Raw genomic sequence first — 24,566 nt, 5'->3', positions numbered from 1 at the left:
GATATTTCCCCTTAGTGGTTCCTTAGTTTAGTTTTTCCTTTGTGTTTGAACTTTGATCAGGTTTTGGATTTTGCCTTTTTGTTTGAAATTAAATCTTTCTTAGTTCATTCCTGCATTTAGGTCCTTCGCCTTTTGTTTTTGGATTTTTTTGCCCCTGAACTCTGACACACCCATCCAGGTGTCCCTTTCAGAAAAGGTGAGTCCAGATGTTTAATTTGCATGCTTGTAGTCCAGACCTTTCACCAAACATTTGGCACGTTATAAAATTGTTAAGACTGTTGAGCAGCTAGAATCATACATTGGACAAGAGAGGGACAACTTTCCTCTCCCAAACTCCAGCAACTAGCCTCCTCACTTCCCAGGCGTTTATAGACTGGTTAAAAGAAGAAGCTATATAATGGGGAAGATGGCCCTGTCCCTACTTTTTTGAGTTGCTTTGCAGCAATCAAATTCAAGAAAAGAAGGAGTCAGTACTCAAAAATGTCCTTTTAGGTAGTTGTCAATGCTGAAGACCATGAGTCGAAACACGTCCATTGTTGTTTGCCTAAATAAAACTACCTAAAAGGACATTTTTGAGTGCTGACATCTCCTTTTCTAGTTAGTCTTTTTTGTTGTGCACCTTGAGGAGTTTATTGGTTGAAGAGTGCTCCTTTTTTTTTGCTTTCGCAGCAATCAAATTCAAAACATGCTAATATTTTTCATGAAATGGTAAAACGTTTCAGTTTCAACATCTGATATGTTATTTATGCTCTATTGTGAAAAAAGATGAGTTTATGAAATTTGCAAATCACTGCATTTTGTTTTCATTTACATTTCAAACTGTGCCCCAACTTTTTTTGGATTGGGGTTGTAGTTTATCACTTTGTCTGACATCTACCCTTGGCAGCTGTCTCAAGCTTTAAAGATAAAAATACAGTTCTAGTCTTCTTCTTGGTGGTCTCCTTTACTTTTGCAGCTCATAAAAAGGCCTGAAAAATAATTTCAGCCTGTTTCATTCCCATTAAAAACTCCTCACAGGGGCATTTAAACATTATGGCTATTCATTTAAAGATAAGAATGCTGCTCAGAGTGCTAGCCAGAGTTTTAAGCAACATGGAAATTGATACTAAAACCTTTGGATCACAAAATCAAACCATTCTGTGAGAGGAGACCAGAACAACTTGACCTAATCAGATTGCATGCTGCTCATAAATGTGAGGTTTTTTGAAGGGTTTCATTTAACATGACCTCATAAAGTTATGTGCATGAAATGCCAAATATAAACATGATGTCTATTGACTTTAACAGGACTTCATAACAGCATGATCTCACCACTCATAGGAGTGGATTAGGATTAGCTTTGACATTATGCCAAAACAGGAGCATAGCCTTCCATCAAAAACTAGTCAAAGCTAAAACTGAGCCTATTGGGACACCATATCTCAGCGTGGTGGCACCTTTTTGACACTTTAAGTTGTAAGGTTAGAACTGTATTACTTTCACATGCAGTTGAAGTAATTCTAGTGCATATAAAATGTGGAAGAGATACGCTGTTGATATAATCCAGGCACCAGCACTCACTGTGATGTGTGAGATGAGACGTATGCCCGGGTCGCTGAGGTTGTGGCCTCTCCTCTCATACTCTCCCATGTTGTGACCTCTAACTTTTGATCTCTGGCTGGAATGGCGCACCTGTTTGGCATCAGCGGACAACTGACGACTGATGGGAGTCCGAGATGAACACTCGTCCTCCGTGTCTGAGAAGTGAGCCTGAAGAAAAAGAAGAACAAATCAGCAACTTGTACTTTTACGTATTTATCATAGGAGGTGTAAGACAGAGACATACCATATTAGATATGAGATACACTCACTGATTCGCTCTCAGACAGGGATGAGTTGCGGGGCTTGTTGGGGCCTTTGCTCTCTGATTGGCTGGTGAGGGTTGATCTACGAGTGGACTGGAAGCTGCTGCTGCTGAAGCGGTCTCTGCCCTTTATGCACAGTAACACTCCAAGATAAGGAACATATCTGCTGATTGCTGACCTGGGAGAATAAGAGAGAGAAAAAATAATAAAAACCCTGATTGAACACTCTTAATTATATCCTGGTGAAGTTTGAGGCCTCCCTGAATGGGGCAATTTCACCTTCTAATTAGGATTTTTTTTTTTTTCTAAGATTTAAATTTTATCCAACACATTGTAGACAGTTACTGCTGCTCTGAATTTAAAAACCTCTGTGCTGCTGAGAGAAAAACCTTCCTCAGCTGCTTTAAAGCTCTGCATTTAGGGACACAAGCACTATATATCTGCTGCAGACATGTGGGCAATGTACACCTTCTTAAAAATGTAATTACATGGTTTTCTGTTTATCACATATTATAGAGTCTTTAATTTTTTACTTTTATTTTACCAGAAGGTCCTATTGAGATAAAAAATCTCTTTACAAGAGAGACTTGGCCAAGGAAGCAGCCATATAAAATCACAAAACACATTAAAAAAGAAAAGAAAAAAAAAAACCCAACAATTTAAACAGGTTCTCTAAAGAACAGTGACCTCTCTAGAAAAAATAACATGGGGAGAAACACAGGCCGGATTTGAAACCGGGCCGCCCACATACATGGGTAGTGCCTTAAACCACTTGACCATCTGCGCCCCCTGTACCTCTTTCATAACACGACTCAGGTGAGCAGGAATAAGCTGCATAGAGCTCAATAGTGTTTTTGGAAGCAAAAACCCTGTCCATTTTCTTCATAGTGGATTTGGTTGTTAGCTATATTATCAGAAGTATCCAAGTGAGATTTAGCATAAGCTACCTGAAAGTGAAACATTAGTATAAGCTCCCGTAGAAGATTTAGAAGTTGTTTTTTAATGCAACTTCTGTGTTTATTCATAAAAAAGTCTGGCTGTTACAGCCATGAAATAACGACATTGAAAATATAACAGACTAATAAATATTTCATGAATAAAAAAGAAAATAAGTCTGACGTCTAATCCAGGATCAAATTATGTAAAGACCCGTTTTAGAAGTAGCCTAGTTATGCCAACTGGCTAGCTTTAGCTTAATTAGCTTAGCTAAAGATAACATGGCGTCACTAGCTGCATAGTTGAGCTGAGCTGTGCAAGGAAGTTTGATAATGTCAATCAATTCCTGATCAGAAACAACATGGGAACTTAACAGAGTTTTATCATAAATTCACAAACTAAATGATAGTAGAAGTTGACGTTTGACGAGAGCAGTTGCAGAATAACGGATGAATTTACGGAACAGACATGATGAAAGTTTCTGTGTAGCAAGTGTCAGGAGAGAGCGAGAGGGAGAACGAGCTGACACTGCAAGAACCCCATTGATCACGGATGGCACCGATCTCCAAAAATAAATATCTTTAGGGTTAATTTACTAATATGTGATGGCCTGGTAAAGTTTATGTTTGGTCAACGTTTTATATACATGAACTGGATCGTATTTAACATGCAAACACCAGACTGATGTGCAAAGAAAGAAAGCAATGGACAATATGCTGCTACGTTCAGGTGCAATTCCAAAAGGAGGACAAATAAGCGTCCGGCTTGAGACTGCGCTGGACGCCGGACAAGGCATTTCAATTCTGGCCACCCTAGCTGTAACCTTAGCTATGTTAGCTGCATGTGTTTTCATGGAGGACAAGCTTTTTAGATTAATTACTATGCTTTATTTTAAACATTTTGTTGTCAGATTTTGCAGGTCAAGTCTTTGACTTTTAACTTTTGGTAGCCTAACCCTAACCCAACCGGAATTTTAATCTGATTTGATTTCTGTTCTGACAGATTTGGCATCTCACTGTACTGTTCTGCAGCCAGACTGTCTTGTAACCTTGCTTAGCTGGGCAAAGCTAAGGCACATTATTGACACATGCAACATATAAACAATGAATGGCTACTACAGCAACATGCAGCACATACGGCCTTCTATGCAAAAGTCCTTTTGCTACTTTTTTCTGTCCCTTTATTCTCTTCTACTCTATTCTTTTTCAGTCTGCCCCAACATGTTCTTGTCTACTGTATCCAGTTCTTTTCCTGTTTTATTTTCTTCTTTGCTGTTCTGTTGTACTCTATTTCACGTATTTAAAACATTGTGAACATAAACCTTAGCTAGGTTCTTGTTAAATGAAAAAAACTATGTTGCTGCACCATGCATCTTAAAGGGAACAAAGTTAATGATACAGTTTGGCATGAGATTCACAGAGCTTTAAACTGACTGTAGTTTTAGCCCTTCTATGAAAATACAAGACACTTACAGAAACAGCTTTGTAGCTGTTGTAAACGTTTACAGAGTCTGGTTAAGGGGACGGTTGGTCATGATGAATGGACAAAACATCCCAGACCTTTAATAAGGGAACCAGACTTTTAGTCCCCTGAGAAACTGGACGTAAATGTGGTGTTATCATTGTAACCTACACCGTGATGTTTTTCTTAGCTTTAACAAGTTGTTTTTTCTCTGTAAACCTAAACAGACCATCTGACATGAACCATATATTAGACTGGAGGGGAAAAGACTCCATCCTGTGCAGATTTCAATAACAAAGAAAGGTTCAACATTTAAGGATTTTATGACTTGGGATGAATAGAAAATAATCTGCCATAAAGCTACAAAACAGCAGTAGAGAAGAAGCTGTTTTTTTCTTATTTAAAGCGCCATGAAACAGTCTTAAAGTAACAATAGTACCATTTATATGAGACTCAAAAGCAAACCAAACCATAAGATTAGAGATTGATTGTTTTTATGAAATCTTTATTTATGCCTATAACCACAGTCACAGGGGTAGGTGTCAGATGAAGTGACTGATAACACGCTGAAGGAAAATCCATTTCTTTTTTTTCTTATTCTTTCACCACAAAAAAAAAAAAAAAAAAAAAAATTAAAATAATGCCAGTACAAAGCATAATCAGCAAAAACAAAAGAGGCAACACTTTGTCCACAGGGGGCGCTGAATTCAACACAAACCCAAGGTTCCTCACAGGAGCTTTAAGCTTCCTAGATGGCTGATTAATAAACATAAAGCACAGTGCTCAGTATCATATTATTTTTAGCACAACTGTTCTCAAACTGAGGGCTGGAGACATGAGGGAACAGCATGGGTGGCCCAAAAAGGGGCGTGGCAAGACATCTGATGAGGGGGGTTATCTGGGTCTTCTTTGAAATCTGATTGGCCATCTCATGGACTCTTGTTAAAACACCCCGCTTGGGCTTGGAAGCTATCATCTATCATCGTCTGTCATCACCTGATATACGCTGTACGCCTCTGGGAACGGAGGTGGCTTTTCTTTTAGTCCCGGTGAAGCCAGTGATAAGCGGAAAACAACTTCCAGGCCAAATTTCTTTTTCTGTGTGGCGTTTACATCCACTATCTAAAGGCTGTCAATTCTTTAAGCCCTGGAGTTGATCGGATTAGTCTCAGCTGCACAGCAGGTGTGAAATAGAGCAACCCTACTCAGGCTCACTTCAGGTACGATGTGAAAATGAGCTAATTTGATGGGATTTTCTCACAATAATATACGATTAACCCCTTAAAGCCTGTTGCATCATATTTGATACACACTTTTATGATACCTTTATCTAATCTATATGATCAATAAATTACTAAAAAAAAAATTCTGAATACAATCTGATGAATACAAAAATGCTGTCAAGTGGACTATCAGTTACCAAAAACACCCAATGTATCAAATGAGACACAAAAAATATATATGTTAAACTTAATGGATTTTTTGGATTTCAGTAGAAAGTTAAATAATCATTTCGGTCCCAAAAAATTACAATTTTCTGGCTGTAATTTGTGTTTTCAGGCTTTAAGGGGTTAAGTTTGCTAAAATCACACCATGTTGCAATTTTGTGAAAATAATAAACTCAAGCTTTACCAGCTCTGCCCTTAGCATTCAAAAGACTTTTAAATCATGTTTTTTAATGATCCTTTCTGATGCGTTTCAGGTGGTAAGAAAGTCTAAAAACCGATTGGCTCTGTACACTGGATATCCCTAATGGATATTCCACAGTCAACTGTAAGGGATATCATTAGAAAGTGGAAGCAATTAGGAACAACAGCAACTCATCCACAATGCAAAAGACCATGCAAAACCACAGAGCAGTGTCAACGACTGCTGAGGTGAAATCTGAATGCTTCAGCATACCAAGACGTTTGCTCTGCTTCCAACTTTGTGGCAGCAGTTTGGGGAATGCCCTTTTCTATTCAAACATGACTGTGACCCCAGTGCACAAAGCAAGGACTATAAAGACAGGGTTTGATGGGTTTGGTGTGGAAGATCTTGAAGAACCATACAGAGCCCTGACCTAAACCCCATCGAACAATTGATGGACTGGAATAGAGATTTTGAGCCTGGCCTTTTGATCCAACACCAGTACCTGACCTCATAAATACTCTGCAGGATGAAAGGGCACAAATCCCTACAAAAACACCCTAAAATCTTGTGGAAAGCCTCACAAGAAAACTTGAGGCTGTTATCACCCCCATATTAAAGTACATGTACTTGAATGCAATGGTGTAATGGTCAGGAAGCTAAATACTTTTGTCCATATAGTGTGCATGTGAATGAATGTTGACAGCCTTGATGGTATTTCAACAAAGTAAAACTTTGTCCTTTAGTAGTTTGAGAATTGCTGCAAATCTCCTTCTTTGTGGTGCGTGTCGATCTCATTGACTTTACATCAACATAGGCAGTGCTTCACTTTCTGAGCCAGATTACCCTGTGATGGTTGCTGACATGTTGCGCTAGTGAGGCCATTTGGAGCCAAGAAATGCACAAAAGAGAACTGTCTGGCAGAAAAGCTAACTCCGGCATTTGGTTTGAAGCAGACACCCACTGTTATGTAAAGTTTAGTGTCTGTATTGTTAGTTTTTGGTCATGTTTCTTGTGCTGTTTCACCTGTACTCTGCAAACTCAGTCGAGAATGTGTTACCTAGAGAATAAACTCTTTTACATAAATCATTATAATAATAAATGTCCAGGCAGAATCCTGATGGGCCAGGATATTTGTACTACATGAATTCTGATAAATTTTGCTGTCCACAATCTGACTATATGGCCTACAGCCTCTTGGTGTACAGTACAACCATTTGTTTTACATCTGAGTTTCCCTTTCCTGGGCTGAAACTTATTCTCAGCCTCCTATTTTGAGTCTTAAACGTTTTTACTTTTAATACTTTGTTACAGAAATTGATCTTACAGCTGATTCGACACCAAACAGTTAAAAGATGCCTGAAGAAGTCAAACATGGCAACATTTAATAAAGAATGAATCAAACAAACAAATATGTCCATGGAAAAAGGTCACATTAACAGACTTCTTGGCATAATTCAAGGCATTTACAGTAAAAACAGAATTCCATTTTTGTGCTCAGTTTACTACTAATCAGACAACACAGATCTGAACTATTTGGAAACTATTAATGTGAGACAATAATAGAATATAGGCCAACCGAATACAAACACAAACCTGGCAACACAAAGAAAACAGAGTCAGCAACAAGTAGAGAGAAAGCAAAGCACTGCCAAGAATTTTGACACAGTCTGAGACCGAAATAAATTCAATATTTACTCGGGGAGAAAACTCAGTTTGCATTGGAAGGAGAAAAATATGTCAGAGCATGACACAGCCTGAGGTTAAACACATGAAACCTCAGCAAGATAGCTTTAAATCTGCCTCCTGTTTTTGATTTTAAATCTTTTTCCTTCTGTGGTTCTTATTATCAACAGCACATTCGATGGATAAACAACTTTTTCTTCTCGTTCTACTGGATTTGTACTGTATGTCTTTGTTTTTCTTTATTCATGTTCAAATTTACTGTGTAGTGGATGTAGTGCAGCATAAAGACGCACTGAAACAGAGGTGGAGCATGTTTTGGTCCCCATAAAAAGGCAACTTCAGGAGTTAATGTAGCATCACTTTTTTCCACACTTCATTTAATAAGATGATAAACAGATTCAACAATTAACCACATGCATCTTACCTGTATTTAGGATGCGTTATGGCATATATGATGGGGTTGTAAATCGCAGATGCTTTGGCGATCACAGCAGGGACAGAGTTCATATAAGGTGACAACAGGTTAGCATACCTGTGGGAGAAGAGATATGAAGAGGTGAGCAGGGACAGATGTTAGCCAGAGGAGGAAATGTGACAGGAGGAAATGAGACACATTCATGTGATGAGGGTGGATGTGGGCGTGTTCCAGTAAAAGATGAGTGCAGACAAGAGAGGGGGCAAAATCACAAGGTCAGCATTGAATTTATGACACTTACAGGAAGACCAGGAATTAAGTTGTCACAATTTAATCAATTATCCAGTTAATTAAGCTGCTTGTCACTCATTAAATAACAGCCGGCGAGTCAACAGTTACATTAATCTAATAGAATAATGATGCTAAGGTATTACAACATCAAGGTCCATAAAAGATATGATTAATAAATATTACATCTCATTTATTGTTACTTTTTTTTTGCACAGGTCCAGTTCTCATGTGTTTCTGATTAAAAAAATAAAAATATTTATTGAAGGAATTGGGATTATTTACATTATTTAACTACCATCATTTTAAATGGAACCACTGAATTTTCAGTCAATTGAATTCTTTACTGAAGTAATAAACTTTGCATAGTATGTTAAGTATATGGGAATCAAATTGATACATTAAATAATAAAAACAGACTGAAATTGCTTGTAAGTGTTTACATGCTTAAAAAAAACAATATTTTTTTTTTTGTGAAAGAAATGGACATATCATAGACAGGTGGCTGTGAATTTTGACCTCCCAAGTCCATTTTGACATTTGTGCAATGATTCAAGATAACCCCTCCAAGCACTCTTCAGATATGGCATTCACAAAGTTAGGATGAACACAGGACTTGGAGGAACTGAGCTTCAAAAACCTAACCAGTTCATCCATAGTACAGGATGAACACTTGTGCAAAGTTTGAAGAAAATCCTTCAAAGCACTATGAAATATCATTCACAAGGAAAGGAAAAACAAACGCCCAATTACCTTGACATCTCACATAAAAATGATATCAGTTCTTCCTTAAGTCAGAGTGGACGTTTGAGCAAAAGTTGAAAAAACAAAAACCTAAAAGCACTCAAAACATATTTCATTCACAAGCATGGGATGAAGAGGCCCAGTTACCCTTTTTTTTTAATCTTTAACTTCTACACTTCTATCAGTTCTTCCTTGAGTCATAGTGGACATCTGTGCAATGTTTGAAGAAAATTCCTCAAAGTGCTCATAAATATTTGTTTCACAAGTAAAGGATGAACAAGAAGCCCAATGACTTATTTTTTTATCTTCAACCTTTTAAATCAAACCAGCTCATCCTTGAAAAACACCATGTTATGTAGAATTTCTGCACTGCAGTATCTAAATTAATTTTTAAAAAGGGAATTCTTAGGTTTTACATTTTTATGGCCCTAAACATGCTCAAAAACTCTTCAAACTTGGCAGGCACATCAGGTATGGTGAAGAGTTTTAATTTTTTTTGTTCCAGACATGAGTGTGGAAAATTGGCTCAACTCACTTTAAAAGTAGCCCTTTTCCCCAGGAGAGATTAAATTTGGTACTCATATTGAGTGCTTGAATCCTTGAATCAGAGTGGACTTTAGAGCAAAGTTTGGAGGAAATGCATCAAAGTACTCATGAGATATTACATTCAGAAGCAAGGGATGAAAAAGAAACCCAGTGACCTAAGAATTCTACCTGTAACCTCAAACATCAGTTCATCTTTGAGCCAGAGTGGACATTTGAGCAATGTTTCAGGAAACGATTGCCTGGACAGAGGACCTAAATACATAATGATTTTAGTCCTGTTGGTAGCTGGCGTGGAGGCGTTAAAAACACTGAAATGTCCTTGAACAGAGAGGAGATGCAGGTTGTACTTCAACAGTCCCTTCTTTCCTTAATTATGTAGCTGTTATCATATGTATTACCTAATTACCACTCTGTTTTCCTGCTTGACTGACTGTGTAGCTTTTGTGCTCTAATTATGTCTGAATTAGAATTAATTCCCCGCCTTCCAGGCAGGTGGTCTCACACTGAACTTGCAGAATCTTAAGGCTTCTTTGAGAAAAATGTTCGTAAGCCTACAAGGTATTTTCAGACTAAACAATAAGTAAATGTTTGTGTTGCTTTAGAAAGAAAAGCCAAGGATATTCTCTGCCGTATCAAAACTGTTGCTAAAGCTGCTGCTGCCTGCTCTTAACCAAAGCATTAGATGAACTCTGCTTTCTTTAATGGCATATTTAACCCTAAGCTGTCAGTACAGTGTGGCCACAAACACAGTGCTTAGCCTGTTTAAAGTTTTACAGAGATGATTTGACGTCACTAGAGTGAGCAGTTGCTCACACATACAAACACCTACCCCGCAAATGCAGTGAGGGCGGCACAGGAGTACGGGGCCCAGGAGACGACAAACAGCAGGATGACGATGAGTGCGATCTTCGCCATTTTCCACTCACTCCTCAACTTATGGGCTCTCTTTGCAGAGTCTCTTGTGCCCTCGCTGTTGATCTTTGTTATCGCTCTGAAAAAAACAGACACCCACCTTATTTCTTTAGCTTTTGACATTTCATATCAGAACCTTTCCCCTCTTATTTTGCCTCTCTTAAGTATTTTCTTTTACTGTAAATGTAAATTAACCCAGAAATATATTGTACTCTTATGCAGACGCAGCTTTCTCATCACCTGCTTTGGCAGCCCGCCTGCACAGACGGTATTAGCGTTCAGGTCGAGCACAACATCAGTGGAAATCAATAGAAGAACCCAGACACATCATTAATCAACAAGACATCAATATCAACACAGAGAGTATGTCTTGGATAGGAGCATGATTGCACATGTGTGCTAAACCAACCGCGTTGTGTGCCGGATGGCTCTGAAGATGCAGCAGTAGCTGAAGATGATGACGGAGAGAGGGATGAAGAAGACAAAAGTAAAGAGCAGCATGGTGTAGGAGCGGACGGAAGGTGTGAACGTCATGTAGTCCCAGGAGCAGGACGTCATCAGACCCTCTGGGACATAGGCGCCTGCAGAAAACAAATATTTGTCAGAGTCTGATCAATTTATTATTCAGTCAGTTTCTGTGTTGTCTCTCCATCTTAAAGACCTTGACCTGTATGCACCTGCAGTATGAACGCATCCAAGTATACTATATCTGTTCAATAACCTGAAGGCACAGTTGCATTTCACATTGTATTCCATCAATACTTATAGATTTACCCTGGCTGCTCCACTGAGGCTGCACTACCCTCCTCCCCCAGTTAACCGTGATCTGATGTCGAAGTAAACCATCAACAGCCCTGAGTTATAAATTCACACTCTCACATTGTAAGGGTATGAAAAGACTTTTTTCCCATGTACACTCCTGAACTCAGTTAATACAAGGGGGCTAGTAGGAATTGTTCTGGGTAAAGTCATCGTGAAAGATTAGCTTTTTGCATTTACACACACACCAAACCTTGACATTTTCAGGAGTTTTGTGTTTATGCTAATACAGCTTTAGTCTGCTTTTTTTTTTTTGCATCATCCAAAGCAGAATTCGCACAAGTTCCAAAATTTTGAATCTTGGGTGAGATCATTGTTTCCAGGGCTTGGTGCTACACAAATCCAACTGTCATTAGCCTAAAAAATACCAAACTAGAACTATCAGCCAATGGGTGTACGCCTTTGTAAGGTGTCTAACTGCTGAAAAGTGAAAGTACAGTAGTGGGACAAGCAGAAGCACGGATGAACACATTGTCCTGTGATCTTGACCTCTGACCTTAATCTTGTCAGTTCATCTGGTCCTTAAGAAATGTCAGATTGGACATTTTTGAATCTAACCAAGAATATGCCCACTGAGATTCAAACATGTCTTTTACAAGCAAGTCCTGGCCAAGACGTTAGCATGGTTAGTTCCACACATATAACAAAAAACAAAACATGACAAAGTTACATCAATCAATCAACAAGTCCCCTAAACGAGTGCAATGCTCAAGCTTAAAATGACCCTGTAGCTCACATCAAGATGACGGAGCAAAAACATTAAAAGCTCTTCTACCAAAGAGAGTGTAGGAACTGCATGGTGCCAGATCCACCTGGCCTGTTCGATGGCCGTGTCTGGCCCATGTATTTGAAACACAAGAACATCTCATTCACGATGAATCCATGGGAATCCAATTTCACCCTCAATTTCTTTGTAAGGCAACCAATAGGGTGACTTGGTGAGGTTCTCGTTGATGTAAACATTGGATCCCTCCAGCCTTTTGCCCTGCTTTAGTAGAGCAACCTTATGTTTGCAGTTCACAAGCTTAATGATGACAGTAGGAGTGCCACCGGTGTTTCTCCTTGGTAGAGGGTGACAAGCTGTAAGCCGGACTGAAAGAAAGAAGCCACTTGTTGCTCTGTGGAGCTAGCATCCAAGTCCTCTGGTTCACCCCCGATGTCAGCGGTCACCGCTCAAGCGTATGACAGGGGTTTGATATGTAGCCCAGTGATGATAACATCAATCATCCTGGTGTACTGCGACCCTGCTTTCCAGGGTGATGCACTTATCCTTCTCCACATCCTATACACGAAGGGCTTTAACCTCCTCAACCAGCTGCACGATGCCTTTCTGCTGTAGCCGGACAGCAGAAATGTCCTCAGTCAGGAAGTAGAGTAACTTTTTAATGCTCTCTACTCTCTCTGTTGCTAGTATTTTCTTTGAGCCCATGTTGTCCGACTGTTTTGTGGATGTTTTCAGTGAAGACAGCTGTTAGCACAGCCAGCTGTTAGTCAGCTGGTCGGCTGTTTGAAATGCAGCTAGTAGCTAGTCGGTTCCAGTATGTTTCGAAAAAAAATCCACTTCTTTATCAGGCAGGGGTCAAACCTACACTCTCAGCACTTAAACCAGTGACCGTGATCCAAAATCAATTGTCAAAAAGTCCAGAAAAATGGTCAGAACGCCCAGCACCAATCAGCATCAACACACACAACAACCTGACAGGAAGCCAAAAAACAGACTTTCTATGGCAAAAAGCCATAGTATTAATAAGCTTGAACACATTCAATCAAACTGTTTAAGATAAAAATCTGAGCACTATCTTGACCTTGGGACTTAGACCTTAAGAAGTGCACCAGTTTGGTCTTGTTGGCATCAAGTACAAGTGTTAAAGGTTTCTCTAGAAAACATTAAAGGTCATCTGTAGTTTATTTGTTGCACTGTCTAGGGAAGATGACGAGGCATATATTATCATATAGTCAGCATAAAAATGAAATTTTGCATCAGTAGTGTTCTTACTTTACTTATATAACTAATAAATAAAATCAGGCCCAATATGGACCCTTGTGGGACATTTTGAACATTTAAAAACCCAGACAAGTCAGCTTTAACACTTTAGTTTCTGTCACTGAAATAATTTTCAAACCATTTTAATGCTGTTACTGAGAACCAAATATCAGAGTGGTTAATGGTATCGAAAACCCTAGATAAATCTAGGAAAAATGTTCTTAAGAGCCATAACATTTATGACCTCTGTAGCTGAAGTGACTGTACTATGTTTCTTTCCAAAGTCAGACTTCAACTTGTTTAAAAATGCCATTTTGTAACAAAAATTCCTTTGACTAGTCATAGATCAGACCTTCAGGCACATTTGCCACAACAGAGCTTTCAGAAATCACTCTTCAGTTAATTTGGTTAGATGGATCACCAGCTTTCAAAACTGGAGTAACAAAAGCAGCTTTCCAAATCTCTGGTATTATACCATTTTCCAGGATCAGGTTGAAAATATAGTATATTTTAAAGGCAGGTGTGGGTTTAGCTCAGTTGCTGAAGCAGGCACCTATATGCTGAGATTCTGGTCCTCAACGCTCTGGTCCTGGGATCGATTCCTGGTCTCTGCGCATGTTTCGTGTATGTCTTCTTTCACTCTCTGTCCCCATATTTCCTGCCTCTTTTCAGCTGTCGTATCCATCAATGGCAAAAAGCCCAAAGGCCTTGACCTTTGACATTGACCTCAAAAATCCAATCAGTTCATCCTTTATCAGAGCGGACATTTTTGCTAATATTGAAGACAGCCCCTCAAAGCATTCCTGCAATTCACATTCACATGCAAGGGATGAACAAGACATCCAAATACCTTGCACTTTTACCTAATAAACTCCATCAGTTAATCCTTAAGTCAGAGTGGACATGTGTGCAAAGTTTGAAGAAAATCCCGAAAAGCGTTCATGTGAGATTGAGTCTACTAGATTGGCCTGGACAGAAGGTCAGAGCCGAAAACATACTGCCTCCAGCCTTGGCTCTCGCTAGCACAGAAGCATGAAAATTAGTCGTTTTGGCCTTAAGGGATAAGTTATTTTTGATTTTAGTCGCACCTTTTCCAGTGCTGAAACAACAAAGTAGAGATATGTGGCCATGGTTGATGACCATTCTATGAACTGACACAATATCTCACAAAAAAGCCAAACTATTTGAGGCTGAAGAAGATTTTATCAAAATATATTGTGCTTTCTTCCAATATACCACTCTACCATGCATTAAATATGAAGCTGGTAAGACCGATTGTTCCAAATACAAAATAATGCCAAACAGGTGATGTTGCATTACCATCCAACAGCCTCAGCACTGCACAGCTATTAAGTACATCTTTTGTTAACTATTTGACAGCAACTGTACTATTTTAGCATTTGCAGTTCTCTCTCAGTGAAACATCATCTGCCTTAAATATGACACGTGCAAAATCCATCCATAAGGAAAGAAGTTGAGGCTCTTTTCCCCTGTTGTTTCTGCTCGAAAAACCTAGACCTGGAGTGCTGGGAATGACCTCACAACGCTATTTTTATATGTCCATCATTATATAACAAACTTAAAGATAAAACATGCAGAAACATTAAAAACATTAAGAGACATAAAGTGTTAACTTAGAAGTTTAAAGACACCTAGAGCATACATGCACACATAAATATCACACAGCAGCAGACCTTGAAAAGCTCCATCTCTGTCTCTCCTCCAGACACGGAAGGAAGTCATAAGTCAGTTTTATTGCATGTTGTGTGAAGTTGTTGTGGCGGTAGGGGCTCCAAACCACAAGAGACTTTTAGAGGAAAAACAGTCACACTAACAGAGTCAATGTAGGTAATAGAACAACAAAAGGAGTTTGAAGTGTCTGCTACATCTGTGTCCTTTCTGTTTGAATTAATATGATAATGCTCACTTTTATGCTTATTCAGTAATTGGAAATGAAAAACAGTCCTCTAAAATGCAAGCTTGAAAGTAGGAAAACAAATTACTAGCTAAAGATATGACTGAAATCTTTCAAAAGATTTTCACAATAAATGATCATTTTTAAAACAGGCAGAATATATGTTCAATAATATTTGTAAAAGGAGTCATGTGAAAATTCATCTGTTAATACTGCCTTTAAGTGCTAATTAAAGCAATGGTCCTTTTTAACACTTATCAAATTAATTTTAACATTAAGATTTAAATCACAAATAACCTACTTCTCAACATTTTATCTGTATTTATAATGATGTGTAAAAATTTTAGTTTATTTATATATTGCCATATTTCACATTTGTTTCTAGTCCTCAGTATCATGTTGTATTTCATATTTTAACTGACTTACAGTGCCTGTAAAAAAGATACAGCCCCTTGGATGTTTTACCGTTTTACTGATTTTATAAATCAATCATGGTTGATATAATTAGGCTTTTTTGACCAACCCCCCCCCCCCCCCCCAGTGAAAACAGATTTCTACAAATTAATGTCAATAAAATAAAAATATGTAATGTAAAATAAGTGACTGCACTAATATTCATCCCCTTCAAGTCAGTATTTAGTAGATAAACAGCCCTTTACAAATTCAGCCGCACCAGAACATTCACCTTGTTATCTTTAAACCATTTCTGTCTAGTTTTGTGCTTCAGGTCATTGTCTTGCGGGAAAATAAATCTTCTCCAAAGCTGTAGTTTTCCTCAATCTGAATAATATTTTCCCCCAGGAATTTTCCTCTATTGTGTTGCATTCATTTTACCCTGTACCTTTACAAGCCTTCCAGGGCTGGCTGCTGAGAAGCATCCCCACAACAATGATGCTGCCACCACCTTAATGGCAGGACTTTTCCAGCATTCATCTGTGGTTTCTTACTCTAATTACATGAATTATTGTACAATCCAACATTAATTGGTCTCAATTGGTCTATTCTGTTTCATGTTCCAGATTCCCAAAAGAAATGCCCCAGGGCCCCATGTTTGGTCCTCTTCCATTCTCTGTCTATATCCTACATCCTCACAAATCACGATCCTAAACCCCTACATTGTTTTGTCGTGACCTGCACAATTTATGTCTTGTTTCGATGTATAACTCATGGCCTCAGTTTTGAGAACAAATAACAGCTTCCTGTTATTTTGTTTCAGCAGCTCTGGTGTTTGCCCTCTGACAGGCCTATGTTAGGTAAGCCCTGTCGTCTTGAAGATCGGCAGCCAGTGAAAATGATAAATGACAACCTGTGAGTGTAATAGTAATTTTAACTCATTTAGACATGAAAGAATTAGAACTGATGTGCAGAGGATGTGAGAGGGCATGGGATGACTTCTTTAGGACACTAAAGGGTAAACCTGTGACACTCAAAATGTACAACTAAAGGAGAAGCAACGTCACTTCTTTACTGAAGAAGAGCTTTACTTCAGTCTGAAAAGACAAACAGATGACAACCAAAATCAACTTTGAGATGCAGATCATCACTTAACATTGATTGCAGAAACCAATGTTTATCAGCAATTGTCTGCCGCTGTCAGTCTCACAGACTGATAAAACAGGAAGGCAGGGAAGAGTGGAGGCAAGGTGGGAGCGGAGGGAAAGTGTACAAAGAAAGTGTTATATTTAACAACCCCCCAGCCAAAAAAAAAAAAAAAAGAAAAGGCTCTGCAAATCACAAAGTCTTAATTTGAAGGAACATTACAACACATGTAGTTAGGATCAGGAGAGCCAAAAACACCATTCAGATATCATCATGCCTCTAAGCCTTCAAAGCTATATCACACTCCATTTGTTTAGACGGCATTTGCATTGTACATATATTTCCCTAACAATAAGGAAACACAAGAGTCCTATAGAATTTAGGAACTCAAAAGAACTCAACATAACTAAAAACTAAACCACTATAGCAAACAAACTGATATGTCCAACAGTATGAGGCTGCAGAAATGAACTGACTCTGACTTTTACAGCAGAGTAAAATATTCAGCCAGAGATGTTTAAACTATATACTATCAGTATGAGCTGCAGCCACAAACACACGTCAGGGAGCTGCAGAGTTTTTACACACTGCTCAGTCCACACACTGATACACATATACACACACATAACTATGTTGCTAGGGAACAGAGTGGTTGTTGCTGTCCCTCTCGATAGCTGTTGCTTACCTCTCTGAGCATCATTCAGGGAGTCCTCAACAATCTGCTCTCGGTTTAACATTTTTGCTGGATCATTCTCATTTAGCATTAGAGTCAAGCCAGCCTCCCAGTCCCATGATATCCACTAAAGTCAGCCTCTCTGATTCACTATGACCAGTCCTCCTATCCATCCAACTATGACCAGTGCACTCATGTCCCATTGTAGATAGCGTATTCAGCCTCTCTCCCACTACAACCGGTACACTGAGCCTCCTGGCCCAAGGTGAAAAGTATTGCTCTGTCCCACTGCATCCTTTCAACTCAGTCTTTCCAATCACAACTCTCAGTCCAACTAGTAGTTCATTAAAAAACTAACATAGGAGATGTCAATAATGAATGTAAAGAAGACAGAATGACCACTATGAGTACTTGAGCAGTAGCTGGACCCAGCATGTAAATATTACAAACATAAAATCTGAGGTATTTATCATCTGAATGACTGCATGAGTAGGCATGGATAAAAGAAGATGCAGTTTTTTTTTGAACCCCTGTACTAATGGAAAGAGCATTAATATGAATAATTGTATTACCTATAAAACAGAAAATGTCCATGCAATGTCTCACAAATGGGGAAAAAAAACATACGAGTGAGACATAGTACTCTCTTAAAGAGCAATAAAATGAACATGGTCATTTTTAACCTTTATAATCGTAGTAGTTTTAGTTTTAGCTGACAAAAACCCAAACATTTGAGCTCAATTCAAAATACACTGATGAAATACTATAACTAAACTGACTTTTAATCTTTTTATAACTACTGATCGATTTTCAGCTGGTCTTACCTGGAAAAAAGGTAGTCAATGAACATTTTTAGTCACAGTTTTAGTCTACAAAATTAACACTGACTCTACTAGCCCAGCGGTGGCTGGTGGGGAGTTTAGTCTTGCGTTGCTGCTATTGTGTTCCAGGGACTAGCACTTGACGTACGTCAAACAACATGGTGTAATGTTGTGGAGCAGTTGTTTTTTCAAGACAGTCTGGCTGCAGACCGTTCATCTCTGATGGTCACTCTCACAGACCGTTCATCTTAGACATCGTATATCTCAGAACAGAAATACACACAAAAACTTTGAGTAAAATCAGATTAAACTTCTGTTTAGGGTTAGCAAAGCCTAATTAGAAAATGTTTAATAAAGCAGGCTAAAGCTAAGCTCACAAAGCAGCTACATAAGCTACGCATCTATATTATCAGTGCAACTAAATTAGCTTTTGAAATGTTTGTTCAAGCCCACGTTGCTAATGCTAACCTGGCTACATAAAGCTAAGCCCAAAAAGCAGCTAACTTAGCTACATTGGCTTATGCTGTAACAATAATTACGTAACTAGCGTAGCTATATTAGCTTTAGCTAAAGCTAATGAAGCTAAAGTGAGCCATTACGTCTAAAACGGGTCTATACATAATTTAATAATAATAAAAATTATATATTTTTTGTAATTTTATAAGACCTCTTACCTATTTCTCTGTTTTATTTATTAAATGTTGCTTAGGCTGTAATGTTTGCAATGTAGATATTTCATGAGTTTCATAAAGTTAAATGAAAAAACAACTAAAACTGGAAATATGTTGTACTGGTAAATGACAGCTCTTCTTCTCAAAGCTATATGGATAGATGAACGGTCTGTAAGAGTGACCGTCAGATGTACAGTGCGCAGCCAGACTGCTCTGTGTTTTAGACTTTAGTTAAAGATAGTACAAAACTCCAAAATGAAACAATAACAGTTAAACAGAACCATTTCAAAATGCGTGCAACAAGATGAATAACTACAGAAATTCTTAGATCAATAACAATTAAAAGGTAGCTTGCTGCACGCAGAAAGCTCACCTGGCTTAGGTGCTGTACCTTTATCCTGGGAAGGATCTGGTGTGGACTTGGATGTTAAATGGGGGATTTTGTCTCTTATTTTTTTTTTGCCAGAACCCAGTCAATAAAACAATCTGAGTGTTGTAGCATCTTTCAGCATAATAACAACAGACGCCCACAAGTAAGAAGTTTTATAAAATCATTGTTGATTTAAATAAAGCGTGTGTAGCATTCCACCTTACGTTTGAGTTTTGCTCTGTTAAATACTTTTCATTGTGTTTATCATTATAAACATGTTTTCTACTTTGATAAAACAAATTAAATCTACAAGACAGAAAACTTCCCTCAATAACAAAAAAAAAGTCATTATATGCTTCAAGTGTTGCTGGAGGTTTCAATTCTTCAATTTTTGTTCTGTCTCTTTTCACTGTTAAAGAAGTTGAAATTGTGCCAAAAAGCCTTGCTCAAAGCCAGTTCACTGTCTTTTTAAAGAGTGTATATAACAAGAGAAGAAGGAAAAAAGGGAGAAGGTAGAACTCCTCAAGCTCACCATCAATTAGCTTTTTTTGCTAAGCACATGATCTGCCCCCTGATAGCAGAGTTACTGTTGAATGGATTTGTCACATTAAGAAAAAACATGTCGTATCTTTAGATGTAGTCTTTCAACTATCAGGAGAAAGTTACACACTGACTCATTTAAAAGTAAAGGTGTTCTGTTCTTAGAGAGAGCTCAGCACAATCCCACAGAGGAATCACCCTGATCAATAATGACTCTGCTTCATGCTTTACTCACTCCAGCCAAAGAAGGGGGGCAGGCTCCAGCCCATGGAGTAGACCCAGGCCCCTGCCACAATGCTCAGGGCTTTCCTTCGAGACATCACCCCCAGTGAGGCCAGAGGTCTGGTGATCACGATGTAGCGGTCCACAGCAATCACCATCAGTGTCATCATGCTGCAGATACCAAAGAGAGCTCCGCAGAAAGCATACAGCTCACAGCCTGGAGGAGGAGAGGACACACGTTAGCCAACACTGTTTTCTAGCTAACGGAAAAACCCTGTAGCTACGTGGCAGCAGCTGAAATAATGCAGCTAAATGCATTTATAGACCTACAACCTCGTTTTAGACAGTTCGGACAGGTTTCTGTGGTTTTTTTTGTTAACACTCTATGTTTGTTTTTCTTAGAATGCCACGTTAGCTAGAAACTATGACGGACTGCAATAAAATAGGCTGTAATGACTCAAATTTTTTACTGTTTAGGTCTCACCTCATGTGTTTAAGACTGCTGTAGACAGGTCTATAAAAAGTGTTCATTACCTGCCAAGCACCCAAAAGCAGGGGTCACAATTAGCAGCTAGCTAACGAACAGATTAGGGCATTTAGCAGCACAAAAGCTTTGTTTTCCCTCAGGACAAGACACAAGAGAAGGAATATTTGACCATAAACTCACCAGATGACCAGAAACACCATTTGAAAAAACAGTTTTTATTTTATTTGTTTTTGAAAACAAATAAACAAACAAAAAAAGACAAGCTAATTTCCTGTAATTTTTTTTGGTCCAATCATTTAAACGGAAAAGACAATCTATATTATTTTAAGAAATAATTAGTTTGGTCATACATACAGTTATATATAATCCGTTCTACTAAACTGAAAATTTGACCCGTCATGCTTCGTACATGGAACAATACCTACAGCAGTTCATGCTTTTGTTCATAATGATTTATTTTTCTTCTGAAAGTAATACAGTCCATTAATTCACCAGTAGATTTACCATTCGGATTATTCATTTTATACTTTATATAAGTCAACTAGCTCTCTTATTCAATTGTAAAAACACAGAAGTTGGGCTTTTTGTTTTGACATACTTTTATTTTGAAATGTTCACCCATCCCAGTGTTTCCCAACCACTGGGAGGCCCTCCCATATGTACCTAACAAAAGTGGAGTTCAGAGCAGACAAAGCCTCACACCCCCCCAACACCCCACCCCCACCCCCCACTGACAATGTTTTTGGACACCAATGTTAGATCAATAGATACATAGATAGATAGACTGGCCTGATTACATGACCATCACCAGGCAGATTCATCTTGTGAAGCTCCAGTTTAAACAATTATACCAGGTCTGAAAACTGACCTATTCAATCAGCATCATTTGAGGAAAACGAGGCGGTAACTATGGGAGGGTTTAGTTTTACTGCAAGCCGATACATTCAAATGGCTGCTGCCAACATAGCGGTTAGCTCGGATAAAGCTAGAGTGTAGCAGCAGTTTTATTGGAACTTGACCACATTTCTTTATTAAATAAAAAGCAAGAAACACCACTGCAAGCTTTTCATGATGTAAATATATTTTCACTCTTCTTCTGGCTTGCTTCAGCATGTAAAAGGTGCAGGAAATAGGGATTTAGTTGTACTGTAAGCCACTGTCCTGTGGTCACTCTAATTGGCCCCGTCCAGGTGGTTAGAAGAGTTGCCACAAGCCCCTGATTGATTTGTAGATGGATCAAGGGCTGCTAAAACTGCTGGTGATCTCCAAGTGTATTACCAGAGGTGAAAGACTTAGACAAAAGAAATACTGTCACGCTTAACCTTGGCCACCCAGCGACCCACGTGTGTTGACATGTGTCAGGCTTGACTCAGTTCCCCCTTCTCCAGCCCTGAGTTGTAGCACATCAGTTCTGTGATGAATCTTTAGTGCCCTACATGCCTAAAACTAATGCACATGACAGTATATGTGGATATTCATTAAACACCTCATCTCAAGCTGCTAGGATGTAGTAAAAGCATTAAGTGTGGCTCTCTCCTTGATGCCCATTGTATATTAATCATTATTTCCTTTTTTTAATCGTTATGATGTCTTTTGTAGATTTATTGTAAGACCCTATTTTTTATTTCACAAAATTTTCCATGTTTGGCATTGCTGTGCTCCCCTGTAATTCCTCGCCATTGGCCCCACTTTGGGAATCACTGCCTTGGATGATTATCCCTATAATGTTTTTTTTTTTTTTTTAATCTTCCATGTATCTCTCTAGTACCACCACTAGGTAGACATCATAGTTAAAGAGCAATCAAAAACCTTTGTACGTGGGTTTTTAGTAGTGTGGTTGATTTAGCTGAACCAAATCTCATCATTTCTATATGAAGTATAATTTGGTTCACAAAAAATCAACTGCTTTGTTACAGTTGGGTCTTCAGTATGTTGAGAGAGATGGTTGTGATGCTCTGCATCTCTCAATTGTTAAGTTCAGGCTTTAGCAATGAGCCATTTTTGTATTTTACAACCACAAAGCTCATTAGTAAAGATTTAAGTGGAGGGAGATTTGGGAAAAACAAGAGTAGAAGTGAGAAGGAGTAACAGGAGAATCAGAGGGAAAGACAAAAGATGAAATAGAATAGTAAAAATTGTTGGGAATTGGAGGTGAAAGAAAGGGGAAATGAGGTCAGGTTTATGGGAACGGGAGCACAATATGAAGTATGAGTCAGGGCGTTGGGTGAAGTCAGGGAGCAGCATGATAAAAGATGGATGGAAAGGTGGTTGGAGACAAAATATGGAGGTATCAGGAGAGAGGAAAGAGAAAGTGTGGCATGTGCAAACAGCATATGGTATTAGTGTTTGAATTATTAATCTATGAAGGACTTACAGTAAATAACCTATCATATGCTGACATTCTGCGCATGATTTCTTGCTGCAGTGTTGACAAGACTTCTAACAGGCCTCTTCTTGTTCCATAACATCTATACCGCCTATAATTACGTTAAACTTATCCATAATGTATGAGGAAATCTGATTATAAGACTTTCTACACACAGATAAAGTACAAACACTCAATCATTCCTTTATCAGCTGCCGTCCCCTCGGGCTCCATGTGTGATTACAGCCAACCTGTCACACATCATGTAATCACAGCACCAAGTCATCACATCTGAACACCAGACAAAATCTGAAGTGTGTCGCCAGCGTGAAGAAATCCAAACAAACACTGCTCAGGTAATTGAACATATATCACATCACTGCACTGTCTGTATGTTTAAGTTACTGAAGATAATGAAGTCCAGATCGACTCCTAAAGAACAGCAGACGTCCTCCAGAGAGGAGCTGCAGTATGTTTTAAAGTCCTGGGGCATTTTTAAGATCAAGATAACAAACATATGTCAAATATCTCAGGAATGTACGAGGCATTTAATGAGGTACTGAAATAAGTTTAGAGTAAATCATAGAATCTAATCTCAGAGAATTATGTAATTTAACCACCTTTTGACTCAGTTATATTATGTCGGTAGTTGGTCAGTAAACAAAGAAGAGAGAAGTTTTATTTATGTCTGCCCAGCCTCGCCTGGGTGATGGGACTTGGGGCTTATTTTTAGAGAGTTGAAATATTCTCTCAGCTCAGTACTCAGAAACATTCTTTTGGTTACCGACCAGCTCTGCTTTTGGTACCATTTTGCCTTTTTTTATATTTTTAAAACAAGGACAGCAATGGAAGACAGAAAACCTCTCAAATGGCAGAGTGCTTCAAGGATCATGTATTTTTGTTGGCCATGCTCATGTTCCGTCGCCCAAAAGCTTATTGGCTTTTAAACAGGGTTTTGTATTCTTAAATACTCTTTATGGTGGGAAAGTTAATGACATGAAGACACTTTGTTCTTCACGATAATATCAACAAATGAACACTTCTGCCATCATTTTTGAAGCACAAGAGAAACCTGCTAAAGTGAAAAGCCAGTGTTAGGCTATAGAGCTCAACATTGCCTGCCCATTTTTTTGGTGGCCCTGATTCCAGAGGTGAAATTCACCATTCAGATCCCCCATAGACATTTCCCAAATCCTGAATACTCGTGACTATAAAATACTGATTTGGAGCAAAAATAGCATTCGAAAACCAAGAAAAAAGCATTGGTACAAGACCACTTATATATTTCTACCCCTTTTTTACACTTTTCTTTATTGTACTGATTATATCTGAAATGATAATGTAATATGTCGTAGTGTGAGCATTATTGCTTCATACTGCGGCGGCAAGCATTCATCAACAGTTGACAGCTTTCGTTCACGGGCTCGGTAGATATCTCCATGATAACCAGAGATCCCACCAATCAGTGATGTGACACAAGCTAGGTTTCCATCACAGTTTTTCGCCAAAAAAAGTGATATTTCTTAAATTTTGACTAATTACAATTGTGCTTTGAATGCATTTCCATTGAAGGGAGTCTTATCTCATCTGCGAGGAAGCTGGATGTTCAAAACCTGTTGGTTGGTACGGTTATGAATACATCTACAGTGGTGGCCTTGATAATTTTGAACAAAAGACAAAGGCAACAGATTATAGTTCA

General features: G+C 38.5%; 1 protein-coding gene across 1 annotated transcript in view; it reads right to left on the bottom strand.

The window, feature by feature from the left end:
* The window catches only part of LOC121527891 (melanopsin-A-like), a 53,858-nt gene that overhangs the window by 10,367 nt on the left and 18,925 nt on the right, over positions 1 to 24,566 (bottom strand). The window contains exons 4-9 of the mRNA XM_041814919.1: positions 20,029 to 20,232; positions 10,871 to 11,042; positions 10,379 to 10,540; positions 7,981 to 8,088; positions 1,851 to 2,022; positions 1,561 to 1,749 (exon numbers count right to left, since the gene is read on the bottom strand). Coding sequence (XP_041670853.1) covers positions 1,561 to 1,749; positions 1,851 to 2,022; positions 7,981 to 8,088; positions 10,379 to 10,540; positions 10,871 to 11,042; positions 20,029 to 20,232 — 1,007 coding nt within the window. The remainder of the gene's footprint in view (positions 1 to 1,560; positions 1,750 to 1,850; positions 2,023 to 7,980; positions 8,089 to 10,378; positions 10,541 to 10,870; positions 11,043 to 20,028; positions 20,233 to 24,566) is intronic.

Source organism: Cheilinus undulatus, linkage group 20 (assembly GCF_018320785.1).
Source record: "Cheilinus undulatus linkage group 20, ASM1832078v1, whole genome shotgun sequence".
Taxonomy (NCBI): Eukaryota; Metazoa; Chordata; class Actinopteri; order Labriformes; family Labridae; genus Cheilinus; species Cheilinus undulatus.
This window is presented reverse-complemented; position numbering and strand designations above follow the sequence as displayed.